Source organism: Narcine bancroftii, chromosome 13, assembly GCF_036971445.1.
Source record: "Narcine bancroftii isolate sNarBan1 chromosome 13, sNarBan1.hap1, whole genome shotgun sequence".
Lineage (NCBI taxonomy): Eukaryota > Metazoa > Chordata > Chondrichthyes > Torpediniformes > Narcinidae > Narcine > Narcine bancroftii.
Window position 1 is genome coordinate 64,108,487 of NC_091481.1, and position 26,238 is coordinate 64,134,724.

Consider the following 26,238-nt stretch of genomic DNA (forward strand, 5'->3'; position numbering starts at 1 on the left):
TTTGGAAAAGCAGCCAACTTGTTGGAAGGCTCTTCCCACCCTGGCCACACTCTCTTCAGGGAAAGAAGCTGTCCTTGAATCTGGCGGGGCGTGATTCGCGAGTGTGAGGTCACACCCCACCAGATTCTAGGACAGTTTCTTTCCTGCTGTTAACAGGCTCCTGAATTAACCTCACGTGAATAAAACTGCAAAAACACAATGCTGGAGAAACTCAGCAGGACATACTTTACATAGCACAGATAGATACATAATCAAGGGTTTCGGCCTGAAGGATTATGTATCTTTATCTTTGCTATGTAAAGTATGCTGAGTGAACTGGGAATTCACGATTGATGTGTGGTCCTAAGGTCTGGCTCCTCCCCCGACTCAACCCCCACATATCCTGGATCCTCACCAAAACCCCAGTTCAGTCCAAAGACTATTGTGCGTTATTCTTACTGAATAAAAGCATGTTGTATTCTTTCAGGTCTTGAGTGCTCTCAGTCGCGCTGCAGTGACCTGCTGAGTTTCTCCAGTATTCGTTTGACAACAACCACTGCATCTCCAGATTTTCATGTTTCACTCCATTAGTAAAACAGTGTTCCCTTTGTTCTGTTCTAACTGATCTCCCTCTGTAACTCTGTACTGTGTTTTTAACTGTTGTACTGTGTATGAGTTGACAAGATGAACTGCTCGCAAATGAACTTGATTGCTGTACTCAGCAGATGTGACAATAAAGAACTTTGAACTGGAGAATCTATTTTAAAACAATAGCAGCAGCATCATGTCTGTTCGAATGTATTTTTGATCACAAGTTTGAGAACATCACAAAACTGTCATTGGTCCATCGAGGAAGCAACTACCTTGCTCATGTACTTCAATGGGCAACTAAAACTCAGCCGCATTGTTTTGTGCCTAGAGTCGCACATAGGCAGATTTCTTTCTCTGAACAATGCATTAACAACATGAAGTTTTATCACAATCCAGTGGTTTCTTGGTTAGCAGATTATTTTTGGGTTGAACTCCAGACGTATTTCATGACTGGCGTTTAAATCCCTACTGTCATGGTGGGATTTGAGTTTGCACCTCTGGATCCTACTTCAGTAATTTAACCTGCCATTTGACCTTGTTCTATAAAGGCATGGAGCCCATCCAGAATGCGCATAGATTGTGTGGCGCAAGATCAGTCAGGGGCACAGAACAGAGACCTTTCATGTGGAAACACCTGGCTCACATCACACGTAGGAATACAACCACCCCCCCATCCCTTTTCTCTGCTGCATCATGGAATGAGGCCGTTTGGCCCATTGAGGGCAGGCTAGCTCTGTGCAAGAGCAATCCAGCTACTTACCCATCTCTCCTCAGGGTAAATTGCAGCCTCTTTCCTTTAGTGGAGGTATTGGCTATAATCATTTAATAACTCTTTGCCTGGACCTCTGTTGTGGCACAAACCATGGTTCCTCTTTCCCAATCTACTCCAGTCAGTTCATCTTATTGTGATTTGAAAACTCTTTATAGTAAAGAGTTTTATATATATACCCAGAGCTCTTACATGGAGATCACATTGCAACAGGCTCCAAGGAAATTCTCTTTTCTTTAAAATAAAAATCGGAAAGATATTAACAATCTTTGTTCTACCAACAGAGCCCAGCTCACTCATATTGCACTGACACTTCTAATACACTGCAGGTAGAATCTGGGCTCAACTCAAATTTGTCTTTGTGTCCCATTTCTCTCCCTCTGCCCCCTCCTGACTACAACCTGGGCCAATATTGAGCCATGTCTTGGTCGCCTCCGGGAACCTGAACTGGCACCGACACTCCAGGGGAGATGAGTCCTGTGGGGGGGGAAGCAAAACAGGTAAAAAATAAAATCAGGCTGGTCGTCACAGAAACAAAAAGTGCTGGAAATGCTCAGCACATCGAGAAGCACCAATGAAGAGGGAAACGAGAGATTCATAACCCTTCAGGAAATGTCACCTGACCCTGCTGTGTGAAAAAATGTCATTTTCTTAATGACAGTGGGGATTTCAATTTAAATTTAGTCATACAACAGGGTAACAGGCCACTTCGGGCCACAAGTCTGTGCCGCCCAACTGACCTACAAGCCCCGGTAGGTTTTGAAAGGTGGGATGAAACCGGAGCCCCCGGGGAAAGCCCACGTAGCCATGGGGAGAACGTACAAACTCCTCACAGACAGCGCGGGATTCGAACACCAGTCTCGATCGCTGGCGCTGTTAACGCAGTGGGGATTTAAATTTAAATCATTTCAAATTTAGTGCAGGAACGTCTAAGGGAAATGTCAGACAGGAAGTTCTTTTTTTTTTGTGCACACACAGGCTGATCGGTGCCAGAGGTGGTGGTAGAGGCTGGAACCAATTCCTTCATGACTGCAATCTTTTATTCCGTAAAAACACACAGAAACTCAGCTGATCACACAGCACCCATAGGAGGTAAAAATATATTACCGACATTTCGGGCCTGAGCCCTTACTCAAGGTATAAGCAAAAAGCAGGGATATTTTTATTTAAAAATTATATTTTTTTTGCTGGAACAAAGCACAAAAATTTTATTTTGGTGTCACTCTCTTTGATGATGTCACCTGGTACGGTCTGTGCCCCCCTAGTGAAGCCAGTGAGGGGAGACCAGAACTAGCCTCAAGATTCAGGGGAGTAGATTTAGGACAGAGTTGAGGAGGAACTGCTTTTCCCAGAGGGTGGTGAATCTGTGGAATTCACTGCCCACCGGTGACGGTGTGTGTGTGTGTGTGTGTGTGTGTGTGTGTGTGTGTGTGTGTGTGTGTGTGTGTGTGTGTGTGTGTGTGTGTGTGTATGTGTGTGTGTGTGTGTGTGTGTGTGTGTGTGTGCGTGTGCGCGTGCCTGCATGTGTGTGTGGATTTAAGACAAGGTTGGATAGATTTTTACATTGTCAGGGAATTAAGGGATATGGGGAAAACTCAGGTGAGTGGAGATGAATTTCTCATCAGATCAGTCATAATCTCTTTAAATGGCGGAACAGGCTTGACGGGCCAGATGGCCGACTCCTGCTGCTATTTCTATGTTCTTATGTTCTTATTACACTCGCCCCTCACTGTTGGACAGGATATGAGATTGGCTTATGTATTTGGGTGTTGAGGGGGTCTGATATTCACGTGACAAGAACTTTACCAATGGGCCACTAATTAGCCACAGGAGGATAGGGGTGGGAGTACTGTCATTGATGAGTTTGGTTGTTCGGGTGAACAGTACAGAACATACTGTGGTGATTCCACTATTGCACATGTGACATGACCTTTCCTGGTTGACCCTGCTCTCAATGGCTGGCTCGTGACTCCTCCCACAAGCTTCTGCCCCAGTTCGAGTCCAGGTCAGTGTGAGCAACCCACACAGGGATGCTGTCTATCTCTTGCCTTCCGTTTCGATGACTTCAGTCTTTGTGCAATTGATCATGCATCACGTACGTGATGCTTTCCACAGTGGAGTAGCACGCTGACTCGGACTACTTTCATTCATGGACAACATTCACCGCCAGTACAAATTCACACTCCTGCCTGACTGCTAACGTCCGCATCACTTACACGTTCTTGGGCCTCACCTGTAGAGGAGGCTCCTGTGGTAGCCAGGGGCTGGGAGCTCAGGTGTGGCTGCATGTGGGGAGGTGTGTACGTGTCATAGTTCCTCACGGTCACAGAAGGGCTGGTCGGTATCATGCAGGAGTAAGAGGAGGTTTGACTTGGAACTGGATGGACAGGTTGCTGAAAGAAAAGAGACAGCAAAATATTTGCTTTAAAGCCCAACCATGGTAAGTCAAAAATTCATTATCATTCAAAATGTTTGAATCAAGTCACAGAGCCGCCGTTAAATGGAACCTAAATAAGCAAAAGGCTTGGTGGGAGAGAAAATATGGGAGAGTGTCAGTGCAGAGGGAGCACTGCATCAGGAGGTATTCAGTTGAGAGGGAGAAAAGAACAGAAAGAGAAGGTAAGAGTTGGCAACGATCAAGTTATTCAATCTTTGGAAGTAAAACACGAAAGTCGACAGACACCGCGGTTGAAGTAAAAGCACAAAACTGGAGAAACTCAGCAGGTCAAACTGTGCAGCATAGCCATCATTTCGGGCTTCGACAGTCCTATGCTTTCCCAGAGTCTGTAACCCAGTGGTTCTCAACCTTTTTCTTCTCACTCACATCCCACCTTCAGTAATCCCACTGCCATCGGTGTTCTGTGATTAGTAAGGGATTGCTGAAGGTGGGATGTGAGTGGGAAGAAAAAGTTGGAAAACCACTGTTTTAATCGTCCCTAATTGACTCGTTATGTGCATGGTCTCAGAACTCCAAAGGAAATGGGCCAATGACAAATTTTTCCCAAGCAAAATATTTCAGTAACAATTGAGTCTAGAGCAGATTCTCAACCTTCCCTTCCCACCCACATCCCACCTTAAGCCATTCGGATTTACATATGGGCTGAGCGGGCAGCAGCCCGGGGCCTCATAATCGAGAGGGGACCTCAGACTCCTGCCTAAAAAAAAATTTAAACTTACCATTAATTTTATTCCATTTGTAACTATAAAAATCAGGGGTGTACCTCGGCCAAAATAATATGTAAGCACAAAGCCAGAATTCAGGAATGCGTTGATGGGAGTGCCGAACGCACTTACCCTTGATTTTACTATCTAGGCCCAGTGGCTTAGTAACTTTAAACAGTTACGCAAGTTTTCTCGTGGGATTTTCCCGCACGGCCGATTCTCAACTTGCAGGAATTCTGAATCCCCCAATCGCACATGCTGGTGAGAGCAATGCGATTGCTGACTAGCGATATAGTGTGCGTTTCGAGGACAATTGAGGATTCTTTTATTGTCAATCACAATAAGATTTAATTTTGGCTTTTTGTCAAAATAGTGAGGAGGAAGCGATGTGAAAGTGGTGCTAGCAAACGAAAGCGACAGGAAGAAATAGTGAAGCATTTAATGCCATTCACATCATATGGCTTTGTAGAGCAGCCCTGCCTAATCCCTCAGATACAGACAAGGAGACTATACTTGAGCAATATGAAGAACCACCGGTTTATATAGGAGCCCGGCCTCCCAAGAACTTCAAAAACTGGTGTCAGTAACTACGAGTGCAGAAACATCTGGAGAAAGTGACAATGAAGTGGCAGGACCTACAAGCCAAAGAATTAATGGGCGAAAGATCATTTTCTAGACTAAAAAGGGATTAAGAATGATCTACAGTCAACAATGTCCCAAGTTCTGTTAGGAAGTTTTGAAACTGCCATTCCTCGCTTGTTGCTGTCAGATTTTCAATTAGAATTTGTTAAGTTGCCTTTAGTAATAGCAAGGAAATGTGGTGCTTTAACATGGAAATCTGATGGTTCATTAACATTAGATAGATGACACGCTTAGATTCAAAGTTGCGTCCCATTAGAAAAAAATACATATAATTTAAGGGATAAATATTCTTTATTTTTGCAAATTTAGAGTCTGTGCTGGAATAATGAAATTAAAATTATAAAATCTTTATTTTTCCCAATCAGTGAAGTTTTCCCTGAAGGTATAATGATTTTATGATGTCTCTGAGGTCTCAGTGTCAACTAATGCAACCAGAATTGATCAATTGCAATCGTTTTATATGAAATATTATGTATTTTAGTTTTGGGATTAGATTAATTTTAGATGGGTCAATAGGAGTTTTAGTTTTTAATTGTAGTAGGTAGGTTTTTTTTAGATTTTCTATCTAGTATCAACATATATTTGTTAACACTCTCTATGATATTATTTTGGTACATTATTGTCAATTATTTCATCATAAAATATTTTTATAAAATGTCCTAAGATCGATTCTCTGCATAGAAAATGAGAAACTGCAACTTATTCATTTTAATTGGTAAGTTTGCATCCAAAAAAGCTCGAAGGAAACTGTTCTGACTTTGTATATTGTGCAATGTTGAAACATAGCTACGAATGTTCTGCATCTGAGGGATTATATAGGGCTGCTCTAAAACCCATATGACCTGGTATGACGTGAAAATTTATTCCATACTTTAGTAAACATTAACAGTTATAAATTTATAAACAATCTTTTTATCAACGCTAAAATTTCAGCAGGTTCTACTTTCATTGAGTAGATAAAGAAGGGAACGAGGTTTTGTTTCACATGATCAGATGCTGTTTGGGCCTCCTGAGGTCTCCTAGCCCAGGGCTTCCAATTGCGTTAACCCGGCACTTCCAGAAGGGCCTGTTACCATGCTGAACGCCTCAGAAATTTTTAAAAATTAAAAACTGAAAGGTCAAAGCAAGGTTCAAAGAAACAAACCAGCTTGGCCAGGGTAGGGCGTAATTGGTTATTGAAGCTGAGCGTGAAACACGCTTCTCAGTCAAGGTGGTCAAAGGCTAAAGAGGGAAAATGAAAGAGGGACTAAAGAGAGAGCCAAAGAGAAGGTAAAGATTGGAGAAATGGATAGAACAAAGAGGGAATGGAGAGCATAAGCAACGGAGAGAGAAAGAGAAAATGAAGGTGAGAAAAAGAGAGGAGATAGAACGGGGAGAGTACAGTAAAACTCCTGGTATCCGGTACCTATGTAGATTGGTAGATGCCGGATAAGTGAATCTTACAGTTGCTTGAGGTTGTATGTTGCATGATTGATGAACAATGGCGAGGCACGCCAATTTTAAACCTGTAATTTTAACCTATTTATTTTCCCGGGAATTATTTGGCCGGTTGCTTGAATTTTGGATAACAGGGGTTTTACTGTAAGTGCATCTACAACTGTGACACAGAAATGTCAAAAGGCTCTCAGTCCTATCCAGAAGCATCAATTGTGGAATTGGTGGTCCTCTGTGAAGCTGTTCAGTTTGATTTGTTGTCCTGTCTGAACAAAGACCCTTCCTGTCCCCAACCTCCCACCGTTAATGCCAGCAGAAAATTATCCAGTTTGAAAGAGCTAATATTTTAGGCACCGGACCTCACCAAAAGCGGCGACAAGGAGGTGTCGAAGCCACCCCATGAGGTGCCTGGAGTGGCCCTTTGAAGGGCCGGAGCGGCGCTCCAGTGAGCTCCGCCCTGATTGTCAGTCATTTGGCCTGTTTCTTCAAGTTTCACTTCCAAGTGAATAAAGCTTCCCTTTACAGAACACGTGGTTAACTCAGTCATTCAACAGGGCCATGGTCGTAACTTAATTATCTGGCACATTCCTCATCATTAGAGAGGCCACAGTGTCTCAATTAGTTTCTAGGGAACATTCACATCCTTAAAATATCCAAAAGCAGGTCACAAGCAAGTACCGTATATACTTGTGTAATCAATACCATGTAATAGTTGACCCCCCGCCCCACCTTTATTGTCCCAAAAATCATGTGTTTTTGTATGATCCGTGGAAAACTCAACTCCCCCTCTGTTTTTGGCTCTGACCATCCATCCATCCATGCTCCTGATGCCCTGGCCACGCACACGGATCCTCGCCCTGGTCACCTCCCCACCAGAGCTCCTGACTGCCCGCACTCCCGGTTCCCTGGCGCTCAGCTCATCCAAGCTCCCAGCGCCTCGAACGCGGACTTACCACCCTGCCTCAGCCATCCGAGCTCCTGCCGCCTTGAACATTCCGGGTACTTACTGCGGGCAAAAGTGTGACCTGAGTAAAAGTCGACCTCCCCCTCCACCAAATTTGACCCCAAAAAAATTGGCCCAAAAATTTGACAATTACCGGTGAACAAATCAGCAGTTAGAATTTTGGACAAAATATAGGAGAAACCACAAAACTGGAAACACGCAGATGATGGAATCTGGAGCAAAACAGAATCTTGCTGGAGGAACCATCATGTCAAGCAGTATCAGTGGGAGACTAGATGTTAATATCCCTTATTGCACTTGCTGCCTAGATTCTGCGGGGCAGCCAAGTGAGTGGTGGCATCTTCTGGGTTATCAAGTGGACACCCTCCCTCCTCAGTGTTTCGCTGATAGACTCACGACACCTCCGGAGGGTTCAGCAGTGAATCTCGGCCTCACCCCCCTGTAGAGCTCGTCGAAAGAACCAAAGACTTGTTGATCCAAACCAAGGCTTTTATTAGCAAAAGACAGGTGCTCTTCACAGGTGGCCGACCAGTCCAGAATGATCCGACCTGGCTAGGGACACAACCCTTTAAGGCCCAGACAGTAGGCGTGGCTAAGCTCTCAGCCAATCGCTGTAAGCACAGTCATTACACTCTAGATACTGTAACTATATACATTGGTGATAGGTCTGTACTATCACATTCACCCCTTCTTGGAGAACTGACCCTGGGGTGGAAGGGCTGAAGAGGGAGAAGGGAAGGAAAAAAAAACGAGGGAGAGAATGAACGGAAGGGGTGGGTTAAGGACTGTAGCGATCAGGGGGTCTGACCATCCAGCGTGACCGCCGTGGTGCCGGGATTGGGGTCGCTGGAGTGGTGTCGCCAGCTGGCTCGTCGGGTGCGATCACTCCTTTGCTCAATTCCCCAGCCGTGTTGTTGGCAGGGTGGCCCGGGTCATTGGGGTGCTGTTGGTCCTTCTGTTCGGCACAGGGCTTGGGGAATAAGGAGTTGGGGAAGGTTGGGTTGGGGGGGTTGCTGGGCCTACCGCGTCCTGAGCTAGATCCCGCACCGAAACAGTGTCCTCCCGCCCGTCTGGGAACTCAACGTGGGCGTAATGCGGGTTCGCGTGGAGTAGAGTCACTCGGTCGACCAAGGGGTCGTTTTTGGAGTGCCGGACATGGCGTCGCAGAAGGACGGGGCCAGGGACAGTGAGCCAGGCCGGTACAGTGGTTCCTGATTCGGATTTCCTTGGGAAAAGGAACATCCTTTTGTGCGGGGTGGCATTTGTTGTGGTACACAGGAGGAAACGGATAGAGTGTAAGGCACTAGTGAGAACCTCCTGCCAGTGAGAGGTGGGGAGACCTTTAGACCGGAGAGCCAGTGTAACCGCTCTCCAGATGGTGGCATTCTCCCTCTCGACCTGGCCGTTACCGCGTGGGTTATAGCTGGTGGTCCTGCTTGAAGCGATACCACACTCCAGAAGGTACTGTTGCAGCTCTGCACTCATGAATGAGGACCCCTATCACTGTGGATGGAATTGGGGTACCCGAAAATGGCAAAGATACTATGAAGGGCCTGTATCACTGAGGTGGCGGTGGTATCTGGGTAGGGCACAGCAAACAGGAAGCGGGAGTATTCGTCGATGGCCTTAAGGATGTAGTTATTATGGTTGGTCAATGGTAGGGGCCCCTTAAAGTCTACGCTAAGACACTCGAAGGGGCGGGTGGCTTTGATAACGTGGGAGTCCCCCGGACGGAAGAAGTGGGGCTTGTATTCAGCGCACACCAAACAGGCTCGGGTAATGGAGCGAATCTCCTTGACTGTGTAGGGTAGGTTGCGCGCCTTCACAAAGTGGGCAAACCTAGTGACCCCTGGATGACAGAGCGCCTCAAGGAGTTTCTGTAGTCTGTCCATCTATACGCTGGTGCACGTCTCCCTGGAGAGCGCGTCAGGCGGGTCGTTGAGCTTACCAGGCTGGTACAGGATGTCATAGACAAAGGTGGAGAGTTCGATTCTCCATCTGGCGATTTTGTCGTTTTTTTTATCTTACCTTGCTGGGTGTTGCTGAACATGAAGGAGACCGCGCGTTGATCAGTCAACAGTGTAAAGCACCTCCCAGCGAGGTAATGTCTCCAACGACGCACCGCTTCATCTATGGCCTGGGCCTCCTTCTTGACCGAGGAGTGTCTACTCTCTGAACCTTGGAGGGTTCTGGAGAAGAAGGCTACAGGCCGACCGGCCTGGTTCAAGGTGGTGGCCAGGGCGAAGTCAGATGCATCGCTCTCGACTTGAAATGGGACAAACTCATCGATCGCATGCAGCTTTGCAGTGGCGATGTCAGATTTGATTCGATCGAAAGCCGCTCTGGCTTCGGTCGAGAGGGAAAAGGAGGTGGTCTTGATAAGAGGATGCGCCTTGTCAGCGTAGTGTGGAACCCATTGTGCGTAATATGAGAAAAAGCTCAGGCAGCGTTTGAGCGCTTTCTGGGTATGGGGGGGTGGGGTAAGTCAATTAGGGGACGCATGCGGTCAGGATCTGGCATCACTACCCCGTTCTCCACCACGCAACCTAGAATCGCGAGTCGTGTGGTCCGGAAGACACACTTGTCAAGATTGTAGGTAAGGTTCAGCCGAACGGCAGTTTGAAGAAATTTGTCTAGGTTAGTGTCGTGGACCTGCGCGTCGTGGCTGCAGATGGTGACATTGTTCAGATACGGGAAGGTAGCAGTTAGCCCGTTCTGGTCCACCATCCGGTCCATTTCCCGCTGAAAGACCGCGACACCATTCGTGACCCGGAATGGTACCCTGAGAAATTGATATAGCCGCCCATTCGCTTCGAAGGCCGTGAATGGTCGGTCCTCACAGCGGATTGGGAGCTGGTGGTAGGCCGAACATAGGTCAATGGTGGAGAATATGCGGTATTGGGCGATCTGGTTCACCACATCCGTGATGCGTGGCAGGGGGTACACATCCAGAAGCATGAAGCGGTTAATGGTCTGGCTATAGTCGACCACCATCTGTAGCTTTTCCCCATTCTTGACAACCACCACCTGGGCTCCCCAGGGACTTGAACTAGGTTCGATGATGCCCTGCAGCAATCTACGCACCTCACTCCTAATGAATTGCCTGTTTTCGTAACTATATTGCCGACTTTTGGTGGCAACAGGCTTCCAGCCAGGGGTGAGGTTTATGAAGAGTGCTGGTGTGGCAATCCGGAGTGTGGAAAGGCCGCAGGAGTGGCCCCGGGGCACGGGGGCGGGTTGCTCGGGTGCTTCAGGGGTGGGGCAATGGCAGACCGAGAGGGGAGTGTGGGGTCCCCCAAAGTGTAGGGACACCGTTCAAAACTGACACTGAAAGTCTCATCCCAGCAACACTGGGGCGCACAATTAGGGAAGGATGAATAATTTGAAGTGGGTGACCGTTAGGCCCTGTACTTCCAGCGTGGTGATGCAATACCCTTTTATCCCGGTCGAGTGCGACCTCGTCGCTAATGAGATCCTCTGGGTAGTGGGGATAATGTCAAATCCTCAACGGAGGGCCAGATCTGGCCGGATAAAACCGTCAGTTGACCCAGAGTCAAATAAGCAATTGGTGTAGTGTCCATGCACTTTAATCAGATCCATTGCTTTAGTGAGAGGATGAGAGCATTGCTGGTTTAGTGTTATAGAAGCAGCCACTGATCCTGTTGACAGGGGAGTTCCGCGTGTTGATGTCACGCAACGGGATGATATCATAGACGCAGTCAGCGCTGGAGGAGCAGGTTGGAGGTACTCCCGGAGGTGCTGTTGTGGCGGCGTCGGCGGATGAACGGTAAGTAGTGGGGGTTTTTGCTCGCGGTTGGCGGAGGGTAGATTGTCAGTCGCGGCAGTCGGGCCCCAGCGGTCGTCAGCGATGGACGCTAGGGCAAGTACCTGGTCGGTCGTGGTGGCCGCACCGGCGGCGGCGTGGGCAGTGGCAGCAGGGGAGTGAGCAGCTGTAGCGGTAGCGTCGTCTCCGGGGTTGACTGTGGCAGCGGCAGCAGCAGGGGTAGCGTCGGCCCCAGGGGTGGTCGTGGCCGTGGCAATAGCGGGCTCTACAGTCGGGACCGAGGCCGGGTCGAGTGTTCCGCACGGGGGCGAGAGGCAGGCCAACACCATGGTTGTGAGGGTGGGCTGCCCCTTCCGGGTTCGGCGTCTCCGTGATGTCAGGCGTTGCGGTGCAGGGGAACCCTCGCTCTCATTGGACGAGAGCTCTGGGGAAGAAGAGTTTGAATGGGATAGTGGCGGTTGGGCTTCACACGAGGCACTGTGTTTGCTGGTGGCCATTTTAGACCTACAGACTGCAGCTGTTTTTAAGGCACTTCTGGCACCTGGCTTTTCTTGCTGGGCACTGGGACCTGCTGTGCTTGTCCCTCCCGCAGAAATAACATTTTGGGTTCACAGGGGGCAGTGTAGCAGCAGCCGACAGGCCGTCAGTGTCTCGGGGGGTGGTAGGGTAGAAGGGCACTCTACTCACATCAGAACGAGGGGTCCAGTCCCGAGATAACTCATTTGACTTTAAGGCTGCATCCTCCATTGTGATTGCAATCCGGGCCACGACCTCTAGTTTTTCTACCCCTTGTTCGAGCAAGCGCAGCCTCACTTCGTTCGATCGGAGCCCGGCCACAAAGGCATCCCGGACGAGATCGTTTGTGATCTCGGCAGCAGTTTTGTCCACACAGTTACAGTCCTTGCCCAATGCCTTTAATACTTGTAAATATGCCCTGCTGGACTTGCCGGGCTGTTGCTTCCTCGACACAAGCACGAGCCGGGCATGAACTCTGTTCATTGGTTGATTGTACAGTTCTTTCAGTACCTTTATGGCTACGGTGTAAGTGGTCTCATCTCGTAGACTCTCAAGGACACCATAGACAGCAATGCTGTTAGACGCTGGTTATCCTCCTCTACCTGAATGAATCTCAGGAAGTTTTCAAAGTTCAACAGCCAGAACTTAAAGGCTTTGAAGGCTGTAGCTGACTGTGGGTCGATGTCAAGTTTTTCTGGCCGAGTCAGACGCTCCACCCCTTTCAAAAAAAATTCTTTTTTGCTAATAAAATTGTAGAGCTCGTCGAAAGAACCAAAGACTTGTTGATCCAAACCAAGGCTTTTATTAGCAAAAGACAGGAGCTCTTCACAGGTGGCCGACCAGTCCGGAATGAACCGACCTGGCTAGGGACACAACCCTTTAAGGCCCAGACAGTAGGCGTGGGTAAGCTCTCATCCAATCGCTGTAAGCACAGTCATTACACTCTAGATACTGTAACTATATACATTGGTGATAGGTCTGTACTATCACACCCCCTAGATGCCAATCACTCTCTTGGGGGCCCAGATGGAATCCTTTCTCTTCGTTCTTTCTACCCCTTTCAGCAACTCTGGAGAGATCTTTGGCTGCTTGTCGGTGTATCTTTCCTCGCACTCCCATTTCCCGGAGTAGCCTTGATGTCGATGAGGCTACAAATCCCCTGCAGCCGACTTCAACCGGTCGGATCCTTGCCTTCCAGCCACGTTGCTGCACGTCAGCTGCAAGCTTAGCATACCTCAGTTTCTCGCACTCCGAAGCCTCCTGCAAAGCATCCTCCCAGGGCGGTGTAAACTCGATGATGTAAACAAGATGAGTGAGGCCGACCACAGCACAAGGTCTAGTCTGAGGTTTGTTCCCGCAATTTCATTTGGGAAGCAGAGCCTCTGGCCTAAGTCTGCTGCCATCTTCCTACCACGTGCCCAGCATATCTGCCCGGAGACTGACCTTGATGAGGCGATTCGGGCCAGAACCCTTCGTCAAGTCTTGATGAAGGGCTCCGTCCAGAAATATTGGCCTTTCTTTCTCTTCCACTGATGCTGAGTTCTTCCAGCAGGATGTGTTTTGGGTGTTTTCAGCAATGCTGGACATCGAGAAAACCCCCCAGAACTGTGCCAATGGATCTTTCTCTGGTTGAATTGAAATTTAGACATACAGCACAGTATAACAGCCCATTTCAGTCCTCGAGCCCATGTCTCCCAAACACACCCAATTGACCTACAACCCCTGGTATGTTCCGAACGGTGGGAGGAAACTGGAGTTCCAGAAGGAAACCCACGTAGACACAGGAAGAACGTGCAAACGCCTTCCAGACAGCCCAGTCCCAATTGTTGGTGCTGTAAAACAGCATTGCACTAACTACGATGTAACCGTGCCCCTCCCCATCCCAGACATGTGTAACTTGAAGAAGGGCTCAGGCCTGAAACATTGGTTATATATCTTTACCTCCTATGGACGATTGTGAAACAATAAGTTTAATGAAAATGCTTAACAAAGCGTTAATGGATTAGGTGAGAAAATAGAGTAGCTGCTTGCAAGATGGTGGGAACATAACTGCTTTCTTAACATGACCATCTCTGTGCCATAGTGAGATAACTCCATAGGAACGTCAATCTTTGGCTTGGCTTCGCGGACGAAGATTTATGGAGGGGTAAAGTCCACGTCAGCTGCAGGCTCGTTTGTGGCTGACAAGTCTGATGCGGGACAGGCAGACACGGTTGCAGCGGTTGCAAGGGAAAATTGGTGGGTTGGGGTTGGGTGTTGGGTTTTCCTCCTTTGATTTTTGACAGTGAGGTGGGCTCTGCGGTCTTCTTCAAAGGAGGTTGCTGCCCGCCAAACTGTGAGGCGCCAAGATGCACGGTTTGAGGCGATATCAGCCCACTGGCGGTGGTCAATGTGGCAGGCACCAAGAGCTTTCTTTAAGCAGTCCTTGTACCTCTTCTTTGGTGCACCTCTGTCTCGGTGGCCAGTGGAGAGCTCACCATATAACACGATCTTGGGAAGGCGATGGTCCTCCATTCTGGAGACGTGACCTACCCAGCGCAGTTTGATCTTCAACAGCGTGGATTCGATGCTGTTGGCCTCTGCCATCTCGAGTAATTCGATGTTGGAGATGAAGTCGCTCCAATGAATGTTGAGGATGGAGCGGCGACAACGCTGGTGGAAGCGTTCTAGGAGCTGTAGGTGATGCCGGTAAACGACCCATGATTCAGAGCCGAACGTGAGTGTGGGTATGACAACAGTTCTGTATACGCTAATCTTTGTGAGGTTTTTCAGTTGGTTGTTTTTCCAGACTCTTTTGTGTAGTCTTCCAAAGGCGCTATTTGCCTTAGCGAGTCTGTTGTCTATCTCGTTGTCGATCCTTGCATCCGATGAAATGGTGCAGCCGAGATAGGTAAACTGGTTGACCGTTTTGAGTTTTGAGTGCCCGATGGAGATGTGGGGGGACTGGTAGTCATGGTGAGGAGCTGGCTGATGGAGGACCTCAGTTTTCTTCAGGCTGACTTCCAGGCCAAACATTTTGGCAGTTTCCGCAAAACAGGACGTCAAGCGCCGAACAGCTGGCTCTGAATGGACAACTAAAGCGGCATCGTCTGCAAAGAGTAGTTCACGGACAAGTTACTCTTGTGTCTTGGTGTGAGCTTGCAGGCGCCTCAGATGGAAGAGACTGCCATCCGTGCGGTACCGGATGTAAACAGCGTCTTCATTGCACCTTGAGTAAAGGACAATCTGACATTTCCCAGACATTTCTAGACACCACGTGTTATTGTAACCACAAAATTCCTAGGTGTGTGAAACTTGTAAGGATCCCATGAACCCCCCCCCCGCCCAAAATGCGTATAAAAGTGCAATGAACATTCCAGTGCTTTGAGTGGGGGGGGTTCAATGTCGAGAACGCGTTTCTAAACTCCTTCCTCACTCCCACTAGCGTTAACAAGGCTGAATAAAGAAACGTTTAATTGGTTCTGCTGTTTTCTGCTGTTTGTTTTATTACAGCGCGGGCTGGCTTTAACGTGATTGTAAGACCTGCTGAGTTCCTCCAGGATTCTTGTGTTTTCATTGAAATCACAATGTCTGCTGACTTTCGTGTTTCACTGTAGGCTTGGTTTAATCCCGTTCTGAACCTCTGATGAAGAAGTGCTCCCTTTACAGCACTGAGATGCACTAAATGCCAGAGCGCTACCTAGACGTCCCATCCCTCTTGCATGAGCTACCAAACAAGTTCCGCTGGCTTTGGTCACAGTGCGCTGACATGCTGGTACACCTTACCTGAAGTGGGAGATTATTTGCCATGGCAAAGGATGGCATTGGGGGAAGACTGCTGTAACTGTTGGTCAGAGAGGCTTCATTTCTGCTCATTATTGGACCTGCAGGGGAAGGGAGGGAGAATACCATCAGTAGAGCTGCACCATGGTTGACTTAGCCCAGAGTTGGCCCAGTTTTCCCCACGTGGTATAGGGACAAAGTCACCTCCTCACGTCCAGACACCATGCAGGCAGTGACCAAAGTGTTCCAGTACTTCAGAACATAAGAAAAAGGAGCAGGAGTCTGCATCCAGCCCATCACGCCTGCTCCGCCATTCAACAAGATCACAGCTGATCTGATGAGAGGCTAACCTCCACCCACCTGCCCTTTCCCCATATCCCTTAATTCCCCAACTATGTGAAAATCTACGCCACCATGTCTTAAATATATTAACTGGGTCGCCTCCACTGCTTCAATGGGCAGCGAATTCCACAGATTCCCCACTCTCTGGGAAAAGCAGTTCCTCCACATCTCCATCTAAATCTACTACCCTGATTCTTGAGGCTGGTCTCCCCCACCGATGTAAACAACTTACCTACCTCTATCATTTCTACCTCTGCCTTTTATAATTTTATACTTTTCTATAAGATCCTCTCTCATTCTTCTAAATTCCAGTGAGTACAGTCCCAGACTCCTCATAGGCCAACCCCCTCATCCTTGGAATCAACCTGGTGAACCTCCTCTGCACCACCTCCAAAGCCAGTACATCCTTCCTCAAGTAAGGAGGCCAGAACTGCATTCAGTGCTCCAGATATGGCCTCACTAGTACCTTGTACAGTTGCAGCATAACCTCCCCATTCTTAAATTCAATGCCGTGAGCAATGAAGACCAATGCTCCATTTTCCCACTTACATGGAGAGTTTGGTGGATAAGATTGTGATGACCCAAAGGCAAATAATTGCCCTTTCCACGTCCATTTGGCCATGGTTCTCTGGGTCCCCAGCACTTCCTTAACATCAAGGGTTTGAGATGACTTCTTTCCAATTTATTTCACCTCCACCTGGAATTTGGAAATCATTTATTTCTCAATTTTTCACAGAGTGGAAAACGTGATCCAGGACAGGCCCAAACCTGAATCCCAGGAACATGACGGTAGTGGAGAGAGAATGGTTGATGATGCGTGCAGTTCTCCTTACTTGGTATCAGACGCTGATTCTCAACCTTGACCTCTGTTCACCCACAAACCAACTGAAGTGTTCCTTTACTCCAAACCCACAGACCCCCTTTAGGGAGGGGGTGTTGATTAGTTCCAGCCCCTTTTCTGGACCACCGATGGAATTTTTGTTTTGTTTTGAAGGGAAATTTCTTTGGAAGATTCCCATTTGTTTATTTCTAGTCCTCAAACTTACCTTATTTCTATCTTACTTGTTTATCCTGACAGTACTGTACATACATGTGTAATAGTTGATACGGTGTAAAAGTCAACACCCCCATTTTTGGGGCCCAACCCACCCACCCATCTGAGCTCACGACGATCCAATCACGGACAATCACCTAGGCCCTGGCCACCCACCCATCCAAGCTCCCAATGCCCCGACTGCACACTTAACACCCAGTCCCAGATACCTGCCCATCTGAACTCCCGATGCCCTGAATGATGGCAGGTACTTACTGTGGTTAAAAGTAATATGCATGTAATCGTCAATCCCCTAACCTTTACCCTCAAAATTGGTCCACAAAATTCAGCTATCACACCCATATATACAGTAATCCGTCCTTGCTGCATCGCCACAGACCACCTACAACAACCTGTAGATCACCAGTGAACCACTGGCCACAACATGACAAACACTCTGATACAGGGTGGGTGGGGGGTAATGTGGCTGGTAGGTTACTGACGGACGGATCCTTGGGATATGTAAAGGGCAGGGCTGGGTTGGTGAATGACAAAATACAAATACAAAGCAGGCCCCTGAACCCAGCGAGAGCCAGTCAGTCAGCAGAGAGGGAGCACATTGGTCAATCTCATGATCAGCTGGTCCCAGCAAAACACCAATGGCCAAACATCAGTTTTAGAGAAAAATATTGTCCAGGACACATGGAAGAGGCACTCTGCTCTGCTTTGGCACGGAGCCATCAGAATCTTTTCTGTCCGACAGAGCAGATTGGTCTTTGTCTTAACATCTCTCCAAGAGTCTTACACCATGGAAACAGTCCCTTTGACCCTTCTTGCAACCAGAATGTTACACCCATACTAGTCCCATGCCTGCATCTTGCCCACATCCCCCAAACCCATCCTATCCATTTATCTTCCTTACAGTTTGGAGAGATTAATGATAGTACAAGTTATAAATGAGCCACCCAGAGACAGAAGTTCCATGTGCTTCATGTTCACCTCCCTCCCTTTACTCATTTTACTCCAGCTGTCAGGACCTGAAGGTCCACCTGTGGCAATGACCTGAGGTGGTGGGCTGTGGCATGGCCTGGTAGAGAGACGGCGAGAAGCTGCTGTTGATGGGGATGTGGCTGGGCCCGTTGCACGCCTGCCTCCGCTGGTTGCGAAGCTTCTCTTCCCTTCTCCACTTGGCTCGTCGATTTGAGAACCACACCTAGAGGAGGAAAAAAAAGAGAGAAACAGGGACAAGGGCCCAGAGGGCAGTCAAGTGTGGCAGTCTTTAAGGTCACAGGTTCCCCTCCAAGCTGCAAATAGATGGCTGATCCTTCATTGTTCCTGGGTCAAGACTGCAGCAGGTCGAGGGGCTGCTTTCCCAAGAGATAGACGTAAAGGGCTTTATTGGATACCAACCCAGATCACAAAAAAACAAACTTTAAAAAATAGTTCTAAGAAATGACATATTTTGACAGCAAAAATTTTGTTAAATTTGCTCGGTTATAAAGGGAGATGGCCAGGAGTCATTTATAAAATAGGTTAATCCAAAAAGGAATAGCAGATATATGAAATGTCCTTCACTGCTTCTCAAAACACCTGGGAGACAAAAAGATATTTCTAAAGCGGGATCATTAGATGATGCTAAGCTTCATCTGGATCTACCATTCTCAATGGGGGGAGCCTGGCACCCTGGTTTAGAAAATGTTTGGAACAAAATCCTTCAAAACTTGATTCTTGTTCAAATTAGAGCCTTGCCCTTTAACTGCTCTGTTCGGGTCATCTCAAGTCGATGTCATTTTACTGAGTCCAACTCAAAACCGAATTTTACCCTTTACTCCATTGATGGCCAGATGTGCAATTTCGATTAAATGGAAAAATAATCCTCCACCTACACATACACAGTGATATTATGTCTTGTTTAAGTTTAGGAAAAAAATTAGATATGCCATTAAAGAGTCAAACATTAACTTCCAAAAGACCACTTAGGGACAATTATCATAATCTAAAGAATTCGGGTTGTCCTGAAGCTTTGGTGCTTTGCTGTCCTTCTCCAGGTTGTTGTCACGTGACTCCTACGTGTCAGCTTTTAATCTTGCTTAGGGGTTCTGAATTATAAGGTTTTATATTTTTATTTTTTAATTGTACATTACAATATATAACTGTACTGTTCAATTTTGCATATTATAAATATCAATAAAAATACTTTTAAAAAGGGTGTAAGGTGGCAGTGCCAGATTTGAACCTGGGTCCCTGGCATTGTAATAGTGTTGTGCCAACCACTACACCCAATTGTTGTGACTCCGTGGGAATGTTATGTAGCTGCTCAATCTTGCCCACCATTCATGGTTTATTACTGATTTTTTTTTACTCCCTCAACACATCTACCTTCAGAAAACTCAATGACAGCATTCATTTGTTTAATGTAGACATACAGCACGGTAACAGGCCCTTCTGGCCCGTGAGCTCGTGCCACGCTAAATACAACTAATTGTCCTACACCCCCTAGTACAATTTGAATGGTGGGAGAAAACCGGAGCGCCGGAGGAAACCCACGCAGACACGGGGAGAACGTGCAAACTCTTCACAGACAGCGCGGGATTAATCACAGCACAACCCTCAGTAGCTCAGATCGAAAGGAGACCTCACTAGAAACCCGAGGTTCCTTTATGTCTTATACCGATCCTCCCGTCTCTATTCAGTTTACCTGTATTCGGGCTTCTGGCAAATCGATTTTGGCTGCTAGTCTTTCCCTGGCAAAGACATCAGGATAGTGCGTGCGTTCAAATTCTTTAAGAAGAAATGCAAAGAAATAAGTTTATAATGCGCCTTGCTGGGAAGTTGCTGGCTATCAACACGAGAGAGGACGAGGAAAGGTCATTTAACTCTGGGACTCATCTCCCCACTGATCCCACCATCCTGCTTTAGTCCAGGAATGGCACTGAAGAATTGGTGGTCAACGCCCTGAGAGCCAAACTATTGAATTAAATTGTGTGTTTTTTGTCATGTGTACCAAAATGCAGTGAAAAGCTTTGTTTTGCGTTCTATCCAGGCAAGTCAACCCATTCTTCAGAACAGATTGGAAAAATGCAGAGTTTAATGTTTCAGAGAAAAGATTCAGTTAAAACAGTGCAAGAGCATTTTATTTATGAGAGGTTTGTTCAATAATGTATATACTCGTGTAATAGTCGAGATTAGGGGACTAATTTTTAGGGTAAGATTTAGGGGGTCTACTATTATATGCATACTACTTTTGTCATGATAAGTACCTGCATTGTTCAGGACATTGGGAGGATAGATGGTAAATCCATGTTTGGGGCATCGGGATCTCAAATGGGTGGACGGCCAGACTGTCGGGAGCTCTGGTGGGTGGACGGCTGGGGTCTGGGCGAGAGATGGCTGTCAGGGCATCGTGAGTGTTGGTGGGTGGGCAGCCTGGGCTATAAATGGGGGGGAGGGGGTGTTGACTTTTATATGTGACATATGGGGGGGAAAAGAGATTTGGGGGTCAAATATAGGGGGTTTACGCAGTATCGACTATTGCACCTTTAATCTGGTGGCACACATTTTCAAACTCAGATCATAGACTCATCGTCTATGATCACAGGCCCTTCAGCCCAACATCCTTGCTAACCCAGTGGTCCATCTGTTTGGTCCATATCTCTCTAAACTTGTTGTATCCATGTACCAGCACAAATGTCTTTTAAATCTCATAAAGTCTCTTCCCACTCACCACGGCCTGTGTCAAGAAATTACCCCTCAGATCCCTTTTAAATCTTTCCATTCAACCCTCAAACCAGTGGTTCACAACCTTTTTTCCTCACTCACATACCACCTTAAAAAATCCCTTACTAATCAGAGCATCTGTGGCATCCAGAGCTCCCAACGCCCTGTTCGTGGATCCACGCTCTAGCCACTCACCCACTGCAGCTCCTGATGCCCCAACCATGGATTCTCGACCCGGCCACCCGCCCACCGGAGTTCCTGACATCCCAACCCGAAAACCCTCGCCTTGACCACAAACGCCCGCCACAGCTGACTGCCTATCTGACACCCTGAACTCATTAGGCAATTGTTTAGAGAAACACAATTCCCTCCTTTTGTAAATATGGGGTGGGTGGGGGAAGAGAAATCTGGTGTCTAGAGCTAGTCTCAATGTGACTGCAGATTCACTAACAGAGTCGACACTGCAGTACCTTTCTCCAAAGCCTCAATCTGATCCTGTGTGAAGGAGGTACGGTTTCGCTGGAGTTTCCTCTTCAGCTGAAGTCGGATCTGAGACTCATCAGGATCTTCTCCATTGATTCCACTACCACTTTCACCTCTGACCTCCAGCTGTTGGCAGCTGTCTGCTTTTGAACAAAAAGACCACAAGAGTCAATGCCAAGAGTCAACTTAGCGGTTGATTTAAACCAGTGGTTCTCAACCTTTGTTTTTCCACTCACATACCACCTTAAGTAATTCCTTACCAACCACAGAGCACCTACAGTATATGGCATAGGATGCCCATCAGTGCTCTGTGGTTGGTAAGGGATTACTTAAGGTGGTGTGTGAGTGGAAAAAAGAAGGTTGAGTACTGTTGTTGTTGACATATAGAGAGTCCCCGGGTTACGAACAAGATCCGTTCCTTGTCTGTCTTTAAGTTGAATTTATAGATAAGTCAGAACAGGTACATTTGGTTCTTACTTAGCATCCGTTAGTCAAAAGCTTGCCTTAGTACTGTAAAAAAAAATTAAAGAAACAGTTCTTAAATCAATTTAGACCGAAAAAAAAATCACGATTAAAGTTAACACTTACTCTCATTCCGTCGATGTCTTGTGGCATTCATGAGGTAACATTATGCACATAGATGAACTGGGGGGGACAATTTTTTCATTTGTACGAGTTGTCCATAAGCTGGACCTTTGTAACCCGGGGATTCCCTGTATATATTGATCCAATCACAAAGAAGGTTCGCCTGTGCCTCTACTTTGTGAGGTGTTTGAGGAGATTCAGTAGGTCACTGAAGACTCTGGTAACCTTCTCGCGGAGAGCATTCTGGCTGGTTGCATCACAGCGCCAACTCTCAGGACAAGAATAAACTCCAGAGGGTTGTTTCCTCAGCCTGTGACATCACGGGCACCAGACTTCACTCCATCGAGGACATCAACAAGAGGCGGTGTCTTAAAAAAGCAGCCCCTATCCTCAAAGGACCCCCCCCCCACCACCACCACCCAGCCCACACCCTCTTCATTGAGCTACCATCAGGAAAAAGGTACAGGAGCCTAAAGATGAGTACTCAGTGGTACAAGGACAGCTTCTTCCCTCCCACCATCAGATTCCTGAATGATCAATGAACCAAAGACACTATCTCACTTCACTTGCACTATTATTGATATTTTTTATATAATAATGTTGTAAGATGGTTATAATATGAATATTTGCTCTCTGATCCCGTCACCAATGCCGAATTCCATGACTTGTTCATGACAATAAATTCTGATTCGGATATTGTCCAGGGCTCTGGAGACCTTACCCTAGCTAGGAGCCCATCCACGAAGAAGACGCACAACACTGACCACTTCTCTCTCCATGGTTGCTGCCTGACATGCAGAGTTGTTTCTAGCCTTTTCTGTTTTTGCTCCAAATTTCCAACATTTGAATTTTTTTGTTTTTCACCTGCATTCTGCAATGTAACCTCGATTGCATTTGAATGGACTTGTGATAGACATTTCCTTTACAATTACACTGGACAACAATTTTTTTTCAAAAGGTTTGCTTCCTGAAAACAAACTGGGGATTATGATGGAGAGCTTCAAGCCGAATACAAAGATATGTTCAGGTTTGTTGTATCATGTAGGGAGTTGGAGAAACATTAACTTTGATTGAATTTAGCATGTTTAATCGCATCACTTCAACCGACCTAAATATGTTTTGCCACTGATTTTTGTTTGGACTCAGCATCTGATGCCACTCGTGTCAGTGTCCAATGATAGAATGCCAGCGTCGATGGATTCTGGTTGCCGTGACACCGTTTTTCTATGGTCACAACGTCCCAGTGAAACCTTTCACTGTGTTCGTCACCAACGGCACCAAGATCAGCAGGGAAGAAGTATGAGTGCAAATGCAGAAAGTGAATTTTGGTTTTGTATGCTTGAAGCAAGTTAAAAATATAACAGAAAATCACAAAAATAAGTTATATCTGAAAAACAGTACGATATAGAAAAATTTTAAGGTGGATTTCGTGATCCATAAAATACACCCAAAAGTGTTCAGGAAGCAAAATCTTTATTGCCCAGTATTACTGGGAATGGGTTCAGACCTCTGAGGGTGAAGCACACAGTCTCTCTCTCTCTCTCTCTCTCTCTCTCTCTCTCTCTCTCTCTCTCTCTCTCTCCTCTCTCTCTCTCTCTCTCTCTCTATACGCATAGCTGCCTCAGTTGAGGTTTGTTTCTCTGGAACGAACTTCAAACCCACTGAACAATAGCTGACACACAACATGCCAGGGAGAAGCAGTGACTGAGACCAAGGTCCAGCAACTGATGACTAAGGAGGTGTCCATTACAGCAGAGGATGGTAAAACGACCAATTCCACCCTTTCCACAGGCAGCAAAGAAAATTCATGTCACAGGAGCTCACTCAATCTATCACTTTTTTCCAAAAGTAAATTTTATTCACAATAAATCTATATCCAAAGGAAATCCGTGAAGCCTTCTTGCATCCTATAAGTATATTCATTTATACATTCCATTACTGTGCATCGTTACATTAATCCTCTGATTTGCTACCTAGAACCATGACCACAACTGTGGCCCTTTGTCATTTCTTTCTTTCCTCTACATTGTTTGAGATGCTACCCTCCAAGTCAGATCCTTCCTGTACAACCGGACCATCACCCACCAAGCATATTGTCTCCGAAATGAACATGGTGGATTGGAGACTGTTGCCCACCTCTTTGCTGAATTCAGCTTCACAGAGTGTGCAAAGTCAAGGGCCCTTTCATCCCCGGCTGCAACTCTGTTCCTGGGGATGCACGCATCCGGAACTCCCAGAAGACCATCAACTCAGGGAAAGAGGCACTTTGGTCTGCTGTGAAACCTGCTGGTCTTTCAGCACACGGAGATGTCGGTGCAGGAGTCCTGCCGTCTGGCACCTTCCAGGCTGCAGGGGTACATGCTGAAGGACGTGCTGAGGCTTGGCACAGCCATTGAGAGGGCAGTGTGGGGAAGGACCGCAGTCAAGAGTCCTCCCATAGCTGGGCGTTGAGGGCCTGAGACTGAGGGGAAGGCCCTCGAACAACAGAGGGGGAGAAGCAACAGTGTACCACAGGGGAGCCAATGGTGTATTTAGAGATCAAATGTACTTTGATGGGAATGCATAGATATGATTGACACTATGCATGCGAAAAGACTGAATGGTTTTCTTTTTTGTAAATAATTTATTGCGAATTAAGTATATTTTTGGAAAATAGAAGTTTGTGGGGCTTCCCCTCTGGTCCCAGCCCCTCAATGTCTGCTTATGACCATAAGACATAGGAGCAGAAACAGGCTATTCAGCCCATCAAGTCTGTCGCACCATTCAATCATGGGCTTTGAGCCAACCCCACAAAGTCCTCACCTTGGCTACACCAAGCCTCAGCATGCCCCCATCAATCTATCATGTCCATTTGCTTGCCATCTATATCAGTGATCTGGAGGATAATGAGGTAACTTGGATCAGCAAGTTTGCAGATGACACTAAAACTGGAGGCATTGTGGACGGCAAAGAAAGTTTTCAAAGCTTGTAAATGGATCTGGTCCAGCTGGAAACATGGGCTGCAAAAATGGCAGATGGAATTTAATACAGACAAGTGTGAGGTGTTGCATTTTGGAAGGACAAACCAAGAAAGGACACACGCAGTGAATGGTTGGGCACTGAGGAATGTGGTAAAACAGAGGGATCTGGGATACAGATACATAATTCCCTGAAAGTGGCATCAAAAGTGTATAAGGTTGTAAAGAGAGCTTTTGCTATATTGGCCATAAATCAAAGTATTGAGTATAGGAGTTGGGATGTTATGGTAAAGTTATATAAGACATTAGTGAGGCCAAATTTGAAGGATTGTGTGCAGTTTTGATCACCTAACTACAGGAAAGATATCAATAAGATAGAAAGAGTGCAGAGAAGGTTTACTAGGATGTTGCCTGGACTTCAGGAACTGAGTTACAGGTAAAGGTTAAACAGGTTAGGACTATTCCCTTGAGCGCAGAAGAATGAAGGAAGATTTGATAGAGATATTTAAAATGATGAGTAAATGGAGATAGGGTTATTCCTCTGAGGGTAGGTGAGATACCACATGATTCAAGAGTGAAAGGGGAAGCAACAGTACATGCAATTTGGGCATGTGAGAAAGTGGAAAAGTTTTGGGAAGATCTAAATCAGGTATTAAATAAAATCACAAAAAGCAACAAACCAAAAAATCCAGAGATCTTCCTTCTAAGTAATATAAGAAGTAAAGAACTTGGACTCGATTTGGATGGAACACAAAAAAGATTTATTATTATAGCCTTAGCTGTAGCAAAAAAATGTATGTCAACCTGGAAATTAGAAGATAGCCTGAGAATACAACAATGGTACATAGAAATGAATAAATGTATTCCATTGGAAAAAATAACATATAATTTAAGAAATAACATCACAGTATTCGAACAAATTTGGGAACCGTATATGGAACACAACAGAGAAGTCCTACCGCGGACCTCCACCCCCTAAAAAAGAGTGAAAGGGGAAAAGTTTAGGGAGAACATGAGGGGGAATCTTCACCCAGAGAGTGGTGGGAGTGTGGAACGAGCTGCCAGTTGAAGTGGTGAATGCAGGCTCAATTTTAACATTTAAGAAGAATTTGGACAGGTACATGGATGGGAGAGGTATGGAGGGCTATGGACTGGGTGCAGGTCAGTGGGACCAGGCAAAAAAATGGTACTGCACAGACTAGAATGGCCGAAGGGGCCAGTTTCTGTGCTGTAATGTTCTATGGCTCTATTGTTCTAATAAGGTGTCACTCAGCTTCATTCCACATGCCTCAGCTCTTCGGTCACTGTTTAAAAATGGTAAGGACGGAGAGGGGATGTGATGTGGAATGGGATTACCTGCACTGGACTGGCCAGCCACTGAGCTGCCCTGGTACCAGCCTGACCGTCCTCCCCAGCTCCCCGGTTGTATGTTCAACATCCGCAGTTTGTCGTACATCCCATCCGCTCCCATTGGGTGCTCCTCAGTGGCCAGGGTGCGCAAGGCTCCACCTGCAGACA

General features: G+C 46.7%; 1 protein-coding gene across 1 annotated transcript; it reads right to left on the reverse strand.

The window, feature by feature from the left end:
- Positions 1–26,238, reverse strand: LOC138748763 (paired box protein Pax-6-like). Its single transcript, XM_069909459.1, has 7 exons — positions 26,077–26,238; positions 21,166–21,321; positions 19,677–19,759; positions 18,041–18,191; positions 15,607–15,704; positions 3,573–3,732; positions 1–1,816 (listed from the first exon to the last, which is right to left on the reverse strand). Exons 1-7 carry the CDS (start codon positions 26,189–26,191, stop codon positions 1,734–1,736), a joined length of 846 nt encoding a protein of 281 aa, XP_069765560.1. The 5' UTR covers positions 26,192–26,238; the 3' UTR covers positions 1–1,733.